Consider the following 13,661-nt stretch of genomic DNA (forward strand, 5'->3'; position numbering starts at 1 on the left):
AGGGGTATAAAAGCCGAAGCTCTTATGCAAGTGATTTTGTCAAGTGATAGCCAACCTTAATTACAAGGATCTGTCTTGGTGGGTTGTTCGTCCGATGGTGGGAGCATAAAGGCTGAAGCTCCTACGCAAGTCTCTTGAGTGGTGTTTTCCTTCAGCCCCAGCCATAGGCACTTCCTTCATGATCGAAGGATGAGGGGCGCTATTGGCGGCCCTCTTGTGACTTCGAATGAACCTTCGGTAGGGTATGCTCGGCCCTGCCTGAGCCCCCAACTGAGGGGGGGCCCTTTCGGTCAGGTCTGCTTGGCCTTGGCCTGAGCCACCCAACGAGGGAGAGACCTTTGGTTAGGTCAGCTTGGCCTTAGCCTAAGCTCCCAATTAAGGGGTGTCCTGTCAGTCAGGTCCGCTCGGCTTCGGCCTAAGCTCCCAACTGTGGGATATTACTTCGGTCATGTCAGCTCGGCTTTGGTTTGAGCGCCTAATCGGAGGATGTACGTTTCATAGCCATTATCTGGAAACAATTGCCGTAATCCAGCTTATATATTTTGAAATGAAAATCCTCCGAAAAGCTTGATATGGAGAACTACAAATTGAAAGTGCTTAAGAATTCAAAACAATAGCTAAGTAAATGTGTACGCTACTACTACTAGGCACATTATTACCACTGGTAGAATTTCCTCAAGTTCGAGTTCCATGATCGGGGTACCCTTTCTCCCCTCGTAGTCTCCAGGTGATAGGACCCTGGTCGTATTATCCTGGTAACTCTGTAAGGCCCTTCCCAATTTGGAGCTCGCTTTCCTTGATGCTTCGGGTACGATACCTCCGCCCTTCTTAGGACGAGATCACTCACCCTGAACTCGTTCCTTCAGATTTTTGTATTGTAATGTCTTGCAACCTTCTGCTGGTAGGTTGTGATCCTTTCCCGCTACGCTTCTCGCACTTTATTCAGGAGGTCCAGATTAGCTCGAAGCCCTTTGTCGTTTTCTTCTTCATCGTAGTATTGAACTCGATGGGTCATGGCTCCTACCTCAACCGGGAGCACAGCTTCGGTGCCGTAAGTTAAATTAAAGGGTGTTTCTCCGGTTGCTGATCTTTCAGTCATGCGGTAAGCCCAAAGGATGTTGTGTAGCTCTTCTGCCCATAATCCCTTGGCATCATCCAATCTTTTCTTTATTCCTTGGAGCAGGGTACGATTGGTGACCTCCGTCAACCCATTGGTCGATGGGTATCCGACGGATGTTTTCCTATGGTCAATGCCGAGGGCCTCACAAAACAAGTAAAAAGTTGGGTTAGCGAACTAAGTTCCATTGTCCGTTACTACTGCCCGGGGGATCCCGAACCGATAAGCCACCGCCCTCTCGAAGAAGTCCCTTATATTCTTTTTGGATATCATAGCCAGTGCTTCGGCTTCTGCCCACTTCGTTAAGTAGTCAACCGCCACCACAACAAACTTTCTTTGCCTCGTGGCTAGGGGGAAGGGGGAACGGACCCAGGATGTCCATTCCCCACATGGAAAATGGTATCGGGCTTGACAGGGAGGAAAGCTCAGTGGCTTGCTGCCTAAGGATGGGGGCTAACATTTGACATTTAATGCACTTCCTAACGAACTCCTCTGCATCTTTCCTCATAGTCGGCTAGAATTGGCCCTGCCTTAGCACTTTGTGGGGCCCGGGCTCCCAGATGTTAGCCACATATCCCTTCGCGTACTTCTTGGAGTGCATACTAGGCATCGACAAGGTTCAGGCACTTAAGGTATGGTGTGGTGAACCCTATCTTGTACAACGTCTCGTCCTTCAATATGAACCGTGCTGACCGCATTCGTACCTTCCTTGCCACGTCCCTATCTTTGGGGAGCACTCCTTCCTTCAAGTACTTAATTATGGCATCCATCCAGCTAGGGCCGTTTTCACCAACGTGTAACACCTCTTGGGCTCTTTCGGTGCTTGGTTGAGGTAACTGCGACAATGCATCTGCACAGGCATTCTCTGCCCGCGGCACCTGTCTTACCTTGAACTCCTTGAAGGCCGCCACTTTCTCTCTCATCGCCTTTAGGTATTCGGCCATCCTTTGTTCCTTAGCTTCATAGTCTCCATTCACTTGTCGCACCACGAGCTGCGAATCGCTGTGCACCACCAACTCTTGTACCATCAAAGCCACGCTAGATTAATTCTGGCTATCAGTGCTTCGTACTCAGCTTCATTGTTGGAGGCACTGAAGTCGAACCGTAGGGCATACTCGATCTTGAATCCTTCGGGGATGACAAGTATGATCCTTATGCCGCTTCCCGCACGGTTGTATGGACCATCCACATACAATGTCTAAGTCTTTTCTGCCCAAGCCTCAACAGACTCTTGGGGTTCATCTGAGAGCGTTGTCTTGACTATTAAGTCGGCTAGGGCCTGTGCTTTTATCGCGGTTCTCGGCTTGTATTGGATGTCAAATTCTCCTAACTCTATTGCCCAGTTTACCAGGCTGCCGGACATATCCGACTTCTGCAGTATCTTCTTCAGGGGTTGGTCCGTGAGCATGCATACTGTATACGATTGAAAATAGGGCCTCAGCTTTCTTGCTGCTATCACCAAGGCGTATGCCACCTCCATCTTTCTGTATCTTGTTTTTGTGTCCAAAAGTGTTCGGCTAACGTAGTATATTGGCCGCTGTTGTCTTCCTTCTTCGTTCTTCGTTCTTCCTTCTTCCTTTATCAATACCGTGCTTACTGTTACTACCGATACAGCTAGGTATAACTGCAAGGTATCCCTAGTGTTCGGTTTCGTCAGTAGCGGGGGTGTCACTAAGTACTCCTTCAACCATTCGAAGGACTTCTCGCGTTCCTCCGTCCATTCAAACTTTTTGGATCCCTTCAAGGCCTTAAAGAAAGGAAGGCACTTGTTAGCCAACGGAGACATAAATCGTCCTAAGGCGGTGACTCTGCCTGTCAGCTCCTGGACTTGCTTCACATTCTGTGGTGACCTCATATCTCGGATGGCTTGTATTTTTATCGGGTTGGCTTTGATCCCCCTCTCTGAGACAATGAAGCCAAGGAACTTTCCCGATGCTACTCTGAAAGCACACTTCGTCGGGTTCAGCTTCATACCGTATTACCTCAGTACTTGGAATACCTTTTCTAAGTCTCAGATATGGTGTTCCGCCTTCAGGCTTTTCACAAGCATGTCATCCACGTACACTTCCATGGTCTCGTCGATTATCCCCTTAAAGATTTTGTTTACTAGCTTTTGGTAAGTGGTCCCTGCATTTTTTAGCCCGAAGGGCATCACTTCATAGTAATACAGCCCCCTTCGGTTACAAAGGTCTTCGGGACATCGGCCTCACACATATTGATCTGATTGTACCTTGAGTATGAGTTTATGAAGCTCAATGCGTCGTGTCCTGAAGTGGCGTTGATGAGCAGGTCTATCTTCGGCAGGGGGTAGCTGTCCTTTGGGCATGCCTTGTTTAAATCTGTGAAGTCGATGCATATCTTCCATTTCCCGTCGGCCTTCGGGACCATCACCACATTGGATATCCATTCAGGGTATTGGATTTCGCAGATGAACTTGGCCTTCAGCAACTTCTCTATCTCCTCATCTATCTTCTGTTGCCTTTAGGGGGCGAAGGTCCTCTTCTTCTGCTGTATTGGCTTTTTAGTCGGGTCGTCACTCAAACGATGCTCTATTACCTCTCGGGCTATTCCAGGCATGTCCAAGGCTGACCAGGCGAAGACGTCAGAGTTGTCTTGGAGGAACGAGATGAGCTTTTCTCGTTGTTGCCTTGGCATTAAGGCCCCAACTTGGAATTGGCGAGTGTTATCCCCTTCTTCGATGTCAACTTGTATCAGCTCCTCCGCCGGTTCCCTCCTCTAATAACTGGTTTCATCACGCAGATCTTCTATCGGTAGCGCCTCGCCTGCCTTTTCTTTTCCCCATATGGTGGTGGTGTAGCACTTTCGGGACGCCTCTTGGTCACCTTGACACTTGTCGACTCCATTTTTGGTTGGAAACCTCATTTTGAGATGTGGTGTGGAGACAATGGCCTTTAACTGGTTTAAGCCGACTCTCCTTAGTATGGCGTTGTACGCTGAAGTGATGTCCACTACCAGGAAGTTGATCATGACTGTTACTTGGCGGTCTCCAGTGCCGGCCCTTACTGGTAACTCGATCGACCCCTCTACTTTGACCGGGGCACCCGAGAACCCTTGCAATGGGTGTTCGACCTTCGTCAACTTTTCTTTGTCTAGGCCCATCTTCTGGAAAGCTTTGAGGAACAGGATATCAGTTAAGCTGCCGTTATCACCAAGATCTTTTTTACTCTGCAATCGGCTAGGGTCATGGTGACTACCAAGGTACCGTCATGTGGCGTCTGTACCCCTTTCAGATCATCATCCGAGAAGGAGATTACCATCCCCGTCTTTGCCTTCTTGTTTGACCATTCGGCCACATGTATGCTTCTCGTATAGGCCTTCGTTTTCCTGGCCGAGATGAAACTTTCTCCAACGGTCAAACCTCCACTGATAGTTGCTATAACCCTGGTTGGGCTTTTTTGATCGGCTTAGGTGAGATGGTCAGCTTCCTCCGGTGTCCGGTCCCTTTACCGTTTCTGATTGCCTCTGCAGGCTGGCCCCTTCTTTCACGGCTACCTCTGCCATCTCTTTGGCGGTTGTCCCTGCGGTCATTGCCGTCTTGGGCATCCTCCTTTTCGCGGTCTGCGAATCGGCCCAGATATCCTCTTTGGATCATTCCTTCTATTTCTCCCTTCAGGTGCCAACAATCTTCGGTATCGTGGCCATGGTCCCTGTGGAAGTGGTAATATTTGTCTATGTTGCGCCTCTCAGGATGTCGTCCCATATTCCCTAGCCACTTCATGGCTCTGGTATCTAGGGAGTCTTTTATTTGCATTAGCACGTCCGTTCGTCTTCGGTTTAGGGGCGCATATCTTTCATACTTCTTCGGCGGATTGGGTGCCCGATCATGTTCGCACTTTCGTCTCTTGCCTTCGGAAGGCTTATCATACCTCTTGAGGTCCTTTTCCTCCCCGCCTTCCCTTCAACTTCTTCATGAGCTTAAAGGGTTTCTTCTATCTGAATGTACTTATCGCACCAAGCCCTCAACTCAGCTAGGTTCCTCGGTGTATGCTTTGCCAAAGATCTTTTTAGCTCTTTGTCTTTGACGCCTCCCAATAGGGCCGTGAACTCTTCCTTCGGGTCCAGACCTTTGATCGTGATCTTCTCCTGCTGAAAGTGCTTCATGTAATTTCGCAGTGACTCTCCTTCATGCTGTTTGATGTTGGTTAGGTTTAATATAGTCTTTTAAAGGGGTTGGCTGTTGGAGAATCCCTTCACGAAGAAGTAACTCAAATCACTAAAGCTGTGAATTGATTTCGTCGACAGACGGTTATACCATAGCCTTGCTGCTCCTCTGAACGTCAAGGGCAAGGCGCAACACATGATGTTTTCCGAGACTCGGTGGAACTGCATCGCGACCTTGAAGCCTTCAAGATGATGGACGGGGTCCCCCGACCCATCGTATGTGTCGTACATAGGTAGACGAAACCCGACTGGGAGCGGATCCCTCATTACCTCATCAACTAGAGCCATGTCATTGGTGAGGTCCGAGTTGCGAGTTCCTATCTGGTTCTCTGCTACCTTCTGGATTTCGTCCTTCAGGTCTAGGATCATTTGCTTCAACCCTGGGTCTTCATGTCCCTGATTGTCTCCTTGGCACGGTACTTTATTCCTAGCCCCTGTGGCGCACCGTGTCCTTTGGGTGTGGGGCCCTCCCTTGTTGCTCAATTTTGAGGATTCCGGCCGGACCTTATCGACCCTGAGCTACTCCGGTCCTTGTCTTGAACTCGTTTTGGCTGGACATGGGAGCCTCGTGCTCCCTCTCTGGTCTTTTGAGAGACGGGCTTGGAGACATCCCTCATTATCTCAGCCATTTGGTCATACTTCTCCTGAAGGGCGTCGAACTGCTCCCTAGTCACATACTCCTACGCCCTAGGAGGGGGTGGAGGATTACTGTCTCTACGCACCGAATGTCCGGTCGAGCGCTGGTCCCTCACGGATCCTTCCCGATCATTGTTTCCCCGTTCTTCACCGATGTCCTCCGAGGGGGGGAGAGATTTTGAAGGTTCCCTCTCATTTATATTCATACTCGGCGCTGCTCTTGTTTTCTAACGATTGTAGGTTTTCCCCACCATTACTCTGTCGTTCCCACAGATGGCGCCAATTTGTTACTACCGAAAATTTGTATGAGACTGAGCGCCGATCCAGCACAAGCACAGAAGGTAGAGGCCCAGAGGTGTCTCCGGGATTAGTCCTCCGACGCCCAAGTTAGAGACCGGTAGAATAGTTTTTTCACAGGAGTAATGGTGTGAGCGTATTGACTTACTTGTTCTGTCTTTTAAGGTTCCTTCTTATAGGATTACCCCCTTTCTAAGTCCTACTAGGATACGTCTTCCTACCTTCGTGGGGGATATTCCCTATTCGGGTATCTCCTCTTCCTTACGTAGTTAGAGTTCTTCGCGCGCCACTCTTCTTTGAGGGGGACTCAAGCCTCCGCCTTCCTTTGATCTCCGGAGTCCTGTCATGGTGGATATACCTCGGCTGGGTGCCACGTGTCCCCACTTGGGATGCCACGTGCCTTTGTCTCACTGGATGACTAATTTGAGCGTATCAGGTAGTCTAGGTCAGATTATCTTGATGGTCGTTCAGGAGTTCCCAGCCCATATTTAATACATCTAGGGCACATATATATGGTGTAAATATGTATATTTCATCGTACATACATTAGCATGTTTAGATGGCAGGTCAATTGGATTGTTTAGTTGTGTAATAGTTGCTTAATGAAGATGAGGAAAAGAAGGATTAAGAAGGATAGCTCATTCCACTAAGATGGCTGGGATGGATAGTTCTGTTGTTTGCAAATTTGATTTCATTTAAGTGTGGAAATATTGGTTTATGGCCTATATGTGGAATTCTATTTACATTAATTCTGAGTATGCCAAGAATTTCCTTCATGGACTCTTTAACTCCCTTGAACTTATCAAGTCCTATTATGTTTTTATCCCTGCTGGGAAACATCAAGAATCACTCCCTGGATTAGTTTTGCCACTGAAACTGAATGACCTTTAAATGGAAGTATACTTTTAAATAAATCTCTCTATAACCAAGTGAAAAATTGTTTTGACGCATCCTACTCTTTTCCTCTGCGAGTAAAGATTTATTAGAAATGAGTTAACTGACGTGATTAGAGAAGGACATGACTGGCCTGTTTATAATACATGAGACCCAAAAGTATTCATCAACCATAAAAATAGGGCATACCCAGTGCACCAGGCTCCCTCCACTGCGAGGTCTTGGGAGGGTCATAATGTACGCAGCCTTAACCCCCACTTTGCGGAGAGGCTGTTTCCTGATTCAAAATTGAGACAAAATTATTGGCCAACTATACAGTGACAAAATCAGAAAAGCACTAACCAGTACCTGGATAGAACGAGAATAGGAAGAAAGTAGAGATGAGAAGAAAATATGGGAGAAAAGATAGGCTGATTTGATTATGGGTTTCAGATACCCTAACCATCAGAAATAGGCATATGATGACATGAATATAGTGTCTAATAGCAATAAAGACCTCAGCATGAGTAATTAGTCTTAGGCTCTTAAAATGAAAGAAATACTTCAAGAAATACCAAAATACTCCGTATGGCATAACTATAACTTTAACACTCTTCCTCAAGATTTAGCATAAATGTCTGTCATGCTCAACTCGGAACAACCTTGAAGAAACACAATTCGAAACTAGACTTTTTGGTAAATAAGTCACCATGTTAATTTGCAAAATTGGCAAACATAGTGGAGATCAACTTCCGCATTTCAACATCTCTCACAAAATGACAATCAACTTCAATATGCTTGGCTCGTTCATGATAGATAGGATTACCAGCAAGGTAGATAGCTTTCTGATTATCACAATACTTTTCAATAGGCTTGTTTATTGGAAAACTGAGCTCCTGGAGAAGTGACTTTAACCACATTAATTCAACTATAGTATGAGTTATAACTTTATACTCAGCTTTAGCACTCGACCGAGAAAATGTAGTTTGTTTCTTACTCTTCCAAGTAACAATATTACCACCAATAAGTGTACAGTGACCAGTGGTTGACCTACTATCACCTTCAGTACTTTCCCAATTGACATCAGAATAGTCAACATCAGATTAATGTGGTTATGAGGCTTACAAATGAGGCCCTTTCCTGGAGCACCTTTAAGATATATCAAAATATGATATGCTTCCTCCCAGTGAGCTTGCTTGGGTTTCTCCGTGAACTAGCTTATTACAGCAACTGCAAACTACGTCAGGCCTAGTCACAGTAAGATAGATGAGTTCCCTAACAATCTTTTATATTGATGCTTGTCTGTAAACTCCTTATTGTCACAAACTCCAAGTTTCTGATAAGGATCCATAGGGGTATCAACTGATTTAGAATCTAACATGCTAGTCTTAGACAGAAGATGAACCATATATTTTCTTTGAGATAGACTAATGCCCTTCTTGCTACGAACAAACCTCAATTCCTAAAGAATATCTGAGAGCACCCAAGTCTTTCATCTGAAAATGTTGCTGTAAATAGGCCAAGAGGCCCAAGACACCTTCAATACCGGATAAATCGTTACCAGAAATGATAAACTCAACATCAGTTTGAGGGGGAGTGTTTAGATGACATGGGTTTCTACTGTACTTCTTTGTATATAGTGTATTTTCTGTTGTATTTCTCTCTTTTATCATACCCTTCAGGGCATTATTGTACTTATGTTTTTTCCATATTTAAAGAGTTTCTTTGAGGGTGAGGGGCAAGTTGAACAGTTTATCCTCCAAAATTTGTCTGTGTTTGGCTTAGTTCTCAGATTAACAGCAGGTCCTGTTGATTCTAATCCTCATGTTGAGGAGGGTAGGTGCACAGCTGTAAGAGGAGGTTGGTTAGTGTATCTTCACTTAGTGTATGCATCTTTTTTGTTTGTTTACTGCAAATCATGAGTTTGTGTCAGGGATTTTTTCGGGGTTTACTTTTTTATGGTGATTTTAGCCTTAAGGGCTTCACAACCATTGTTATCATTTTGTGTTGTGTGTGTGTTTATTTCCTCTTTTATTTATTGGTGGTGTTTTTTGTTAGGGCCCTTTCATTGCATGCCTTGTTCTTATTTTTGCGTTGCTTTTATTCTCTTTTTCCTTTCTCTTGATAAAATTTAAGGTCACCAAGAAGGAAAGGTTTTATCAATGCAAGGTGTAAATGGAATAAGTGATCCCCCATCAGGGGCTTATATGAACTTGTGTACAGAACTGAGAAAAATAATAGCTGTACGCTTTTATCAAATAATTTTTTTTTCCCACATTCTCTGTTTTCTACAATGGCTTTCATTCTTGTTTGAGGTCATTTTTTTTTATATATCTAATATCTGCTGCATCTTTTCTTGACAGCAATGTTGCTGCTGGAAGAATGTTTGGGATACCACTTCGTGGGACACATTCACATGCCTTTGTTAGCTCATTTATGGTTGGCAATTGTCATGGAAATTTTTTTCATTAAGAAACATATGATTGCACCCCTATGTCTTCTAACAAATCCTCATGATTTCTTCAATAACTATGTTTTTCTTTTTCTTAAACTGTGTTGACAGCTGCTCATATTATGATAGCACTTGCTCACTTATCATAGTTTTTTGGTAAAAATTTTTAAATTTTATAATTGTTGTGGTTCACCTTGCATTCATTATAACATATGTTGAAATTGAAGAAACAATTCATGAAATAGTGGTTGAGAAGATATGTACTCTAAGAAGAAAAAAGAAATACAACTATGGATTTTATAGAAGAGTTTTATCAACATCTTAGTAGTTAGAAAGTATTTAAAAGATGAGAAATATGCTACCAAAAAAATTCTGGAAATGGTTTTTATTTGCTTTCTTATACAACAAAACAATAAACTCTTAGATGTTGAATGGAATAATGACTTGCGTCGAATGAGACACAGATCAGCTTTATTTATAATGTAGAGGAGAACAATCTAGAATGAGTACAAGACCAAAATACCCCTATGGACAGTTCTACCCTTGTACCAAAATTACAACACTCCCCCTAAAGTTGGTGCATAGATATCACACATACCCAACTTGGAAACAATAGGATGAAACATCTTGGTACTGAGACTTTTTATAAACATATAAGCCAATTGTTCGTTGCTAGGAACAGAAGGCACACTTATAAGACCTGAATCCAGTTTTTCCTTCATGAAGTGACGATCGATGTCCATGTGTTTCGTCCTATCATTCTGGACTGGGTTGTGAGCGATGCTAATGGCTGATTTTGTCACAGTGGAGATGCATAGGAAGAGTAACAGGGACAGCTAAATCAATGGGAAGACCATGAAGCCATAGGAGTTCACAGATTCCATGACCCATATCACGAACTCTTCTTTAGCACTCAATTGAGCCACAACAACTTGCTTCTTAGTCCTCCAGGTAACAAGGTCGTCACGAACAAAACTGCCATAGCCAGAAGTAGACTTACGGTCATCAGGGGAACCTGCCCATTCCGCATCTATGAAGCCTCAACTCCAAGATGATTGTTAGGAGAGAAGAGGTAATGGCATAATGAAATCTGAAGTACCATTGCCTAGTCGATTGTTTAAGGCCATATCTAGAATGTTTCGGATGAAAATTTGCAGTTTTGTCAAAACCCACTAGTTGATCCAAAAAGATCTCCTTATCTAGTTCTTCATTGAGAAATGCAGTTTGAACATCCATTTGTAAGAGTTCCAAATTTTGTTTTGCGACAATGACTAGAAAGAATTGAGACAATTCTCACCACAGGGGAGAAAGTCTCATCAGTCTACATCCTCTTTTTGGGTATAGCCTTTCGCCACAAGGCGTGCCTTATACGTCAATTGAACCATCTGCTTTGCATTTAACCTTTAAAACTCGTTTGTTTTCAATGGTCTGACGCCTAGGAGGTAGGTTAGCTAACTTTTATACCTGGTTCTTACTTATTGAACTCAGTTCATCCTTTATAGAAACTTGCCACTTATCCTTAATAGGTGAGGAGAGCGCCTCTTGCACAAAAGCAGGCTCATCCTCATCATTTGGAATACAAATGAGAGCTTCCCCTTCAATCTCAAAACGACGACGGGGAGCATGCCCACGAGTGCTCCTATGCATAAGGGAATCTTGATGATTGTCTAGGGGTACACTCCCACTAGGCTGATTATTAGTCTCACTTTCTCTGGCGACATAGGATGAGTTAATTCCCCACCCTTGCCAAAAGTAGATGAGGTGCTTTCCTCGTCGTCCAACTTAAAGAGGTTGAGAACCCTGCTGGCACCACTAATTCTAGGAAAGTCTGTCTCAATAAATTCGACATCCCGTGACTCTATTTTGGTCGTTCCTCTATCAGGATGTTCCCTGTACACAACTTAACCTTTTGAGCTGTCGAGATATCTTATAAGATGTGTTTCTTAGCTCTAGGGCCAAACTTCCCAAACTTATGGGAGGTTCTGTGACCGTAACGTGTTGATCCCTATGGTCGTATATCCCCTAAGTTGGGCTTTGCACCTTTCTATAATTTATAGGGGGTCGAAGGAATTGACTGTGAAAGCAGTCGGTTAAGGATGTAGGTTGCAGTCAAAAGGGAGTTCCCCCAGAAAGATATTGGGAGGTTAGACCTAAACATATCTAAGAGTGTCCCATTCCTCCTTTTCGCTACGTCATTTTGCTACAAAGTATGAAGAGTGGTCAACTTCCTATAAATCCCCTTATCCTCACATTCTTCTTTAAACTGATCAGATAAATACTCGCGTCCCCGATCAGTGCGCATAGTCTTTAAGATCTCACTCAACTGATTCTCAACCTTTGCCACGAAACATTTAAAGCACTCTAATGCCTCGTAGCGGTGAGTGATCAAATACATATAATCGTATTGCGAATAATCATCATTGAATTTGAGAAAATATGAGGCGCCATGGCATGCCTTTACATTTATAGGTATGCTAATGTCTAGATGGGTAAGCTCTAGAGGTTGGGTAGCTCGAAGTGTCTTCCTAAGAGGCTTTTCAAGAGCCTTACTTTCTAGGACAGGGCTCACATGTTGGGAGGTCGAATTTAGTGAGTGTGCCTAAAAGGCCTTCTCTAGCTAACCTAGCCATCATGTCTCGCCCTATGTGTTTCAGTCTAGCATGCCATGTAATAGATTTAACATTAGTGTCAAAGGTAGAGTTTGGTTGCTCATGATCATGTGTCACCATGCATGGTTGTGCATGTATGCTCATGCATCCCCTATCTATTGGAATTTTATTTTTTCAAAAGAAAAAAAAAATTCTTTTGAATGAAGCCCCATTATAGTTTACGGTCAACAGCACTAGGTGCGCAAACTTGATTTGTAGCCTCGGTGAAACCACCCCAACCAGCAACAAGCCCTTTGGCCTTCTTTTTTCTATTTCACACGCTGTATGCCCCTTGCCTCATGGTTCTTCCTGCACATGTGGCGAGCAAAAATGGTGGTTTGGCTCTTGGTCTTTGCCCTTACGTTGCGGACCTCCTCGTGTGAGATTGTAAGAGTGATGGGGATTGATTGAATCATGACTCAATCATTAAAGTTGCATGTATATATTTTAAATCAAAAGCATTACTTTTTTTTTCTTGAAGGAGTTTTATATTCTTTTGGCTATGTTTTGGCCCATGATTTGAGGAATTGGATCGGATCAAATCGGCTTGAATCTAATTGGAACGGATCAGTATTGGCCTTGACTGATCCCAATTCATAACCGATACCATATTGTTAGATTGGTTCAATTTAATAACCTTTTTTTTATGATTTAAAAGAAAAGAAGAATCACTATGTGCGTTTTGATTCAAATAGTCGCCTCTCCATAGGGAGTTACAGTTTGCCTTTTGGGGGTTTAGGGTTTTGGACCCTTCCGGATGCAATGGCAGTAGTTTTGGGATTTGATACCAATGTTAAACAGAAAGCAAACAGGTATCGAGGGTTACCTCAAAGTAGCTTTCCACGCAGTAGAGAAGATCCAGTTGCCGTACACGTCGTCCCTTCACAAACGGCCCTTCACGAACCGTGATGATCGAAGGTTTGCAGCGATCTCACTAGGCAAAGGTACACCCTCCAAGTCCAAGGATAGCAATGGAGATCCTCAGAGACACTCTTTCAATTGGGCGAGACAGAAGAGAATAAGGGGAGAGAGAGAGAGCTTTTGAGATTAGATCAAAAGTTATGCTTAATGTAGCCAATCCTCTATATTTTTAGAGATTTAGCCAACTAGGGTTAGTCAGTCTGCCCCATATGGGCGCTCCATGTGAACTGGGTCCATAACCAAATTTCAATTAACAAAGATCAACCTCTTTTTCATATCATTAAGCTCTCCCTTAACAAGCAATGGAGAGTTCAAGGGAGTATGGATATTTACCTAATGGACCATAGATTTTTTATTTTCAAATTCTTAGAGGACTGGTAAAAATCCATATCCTAGAGGGTGGTTCATGGCAGATTAGAAGAAGTCAATTTTCCTCCGGAGGTGGAGCCATCTTCTTCAGCTTAATTGGGTAGACCTCACTACCATCCTGTTGTGGATCTCCCTTCATGGCCTCCTTCACTTCTGGTGCACCGAG

At 44.0% G+C, this 13,661-nt stretch overlaps 1 protein-coding gene across 2 annotated transcripts in view; it reads left to right on the forward strand.

Moving 5' to 3' along the window:
* LOC122066321 (nicotinate phosphoribosyltransferase 2-like) overlaps positions 1-13,661 on the forward strand; it is a 58,271-nt gene that overhangs the window by 9,958 nt on the left and 34,652 nt on the right. For both annotated transcript variants that reach the window (XM_042630143.1, XM_042630142.1), the window contains one exon: positions 9,469-9,544. In XM_042630143.1, the coding sequence (XP_042486077.1) occupies positions 9,469-9,544 (76 nt within the window). The remainder of the gene's footprint in view (positions 1-9,468; positions 9,545-13,661) is intronic.

The sequence above is a fragment of the Macadamia integrifolia genome, unplaced genomic scaffold, assembly GCF_013358625.1.
Source record: "Macadamia integrifolia cultivar HAES 741 unplaced genomic scaffold, SCU_Mint_v3 scaffold2344, whole genome shotgun sequence".
NCBI classification, from domain to species: domain Eukaryota; kingdom Viridiplantae; phylum Streptophyta; class Magnoliopsida; order Proteales; family Proteaceae; genus Macadamia; species Macadamia integrifolia.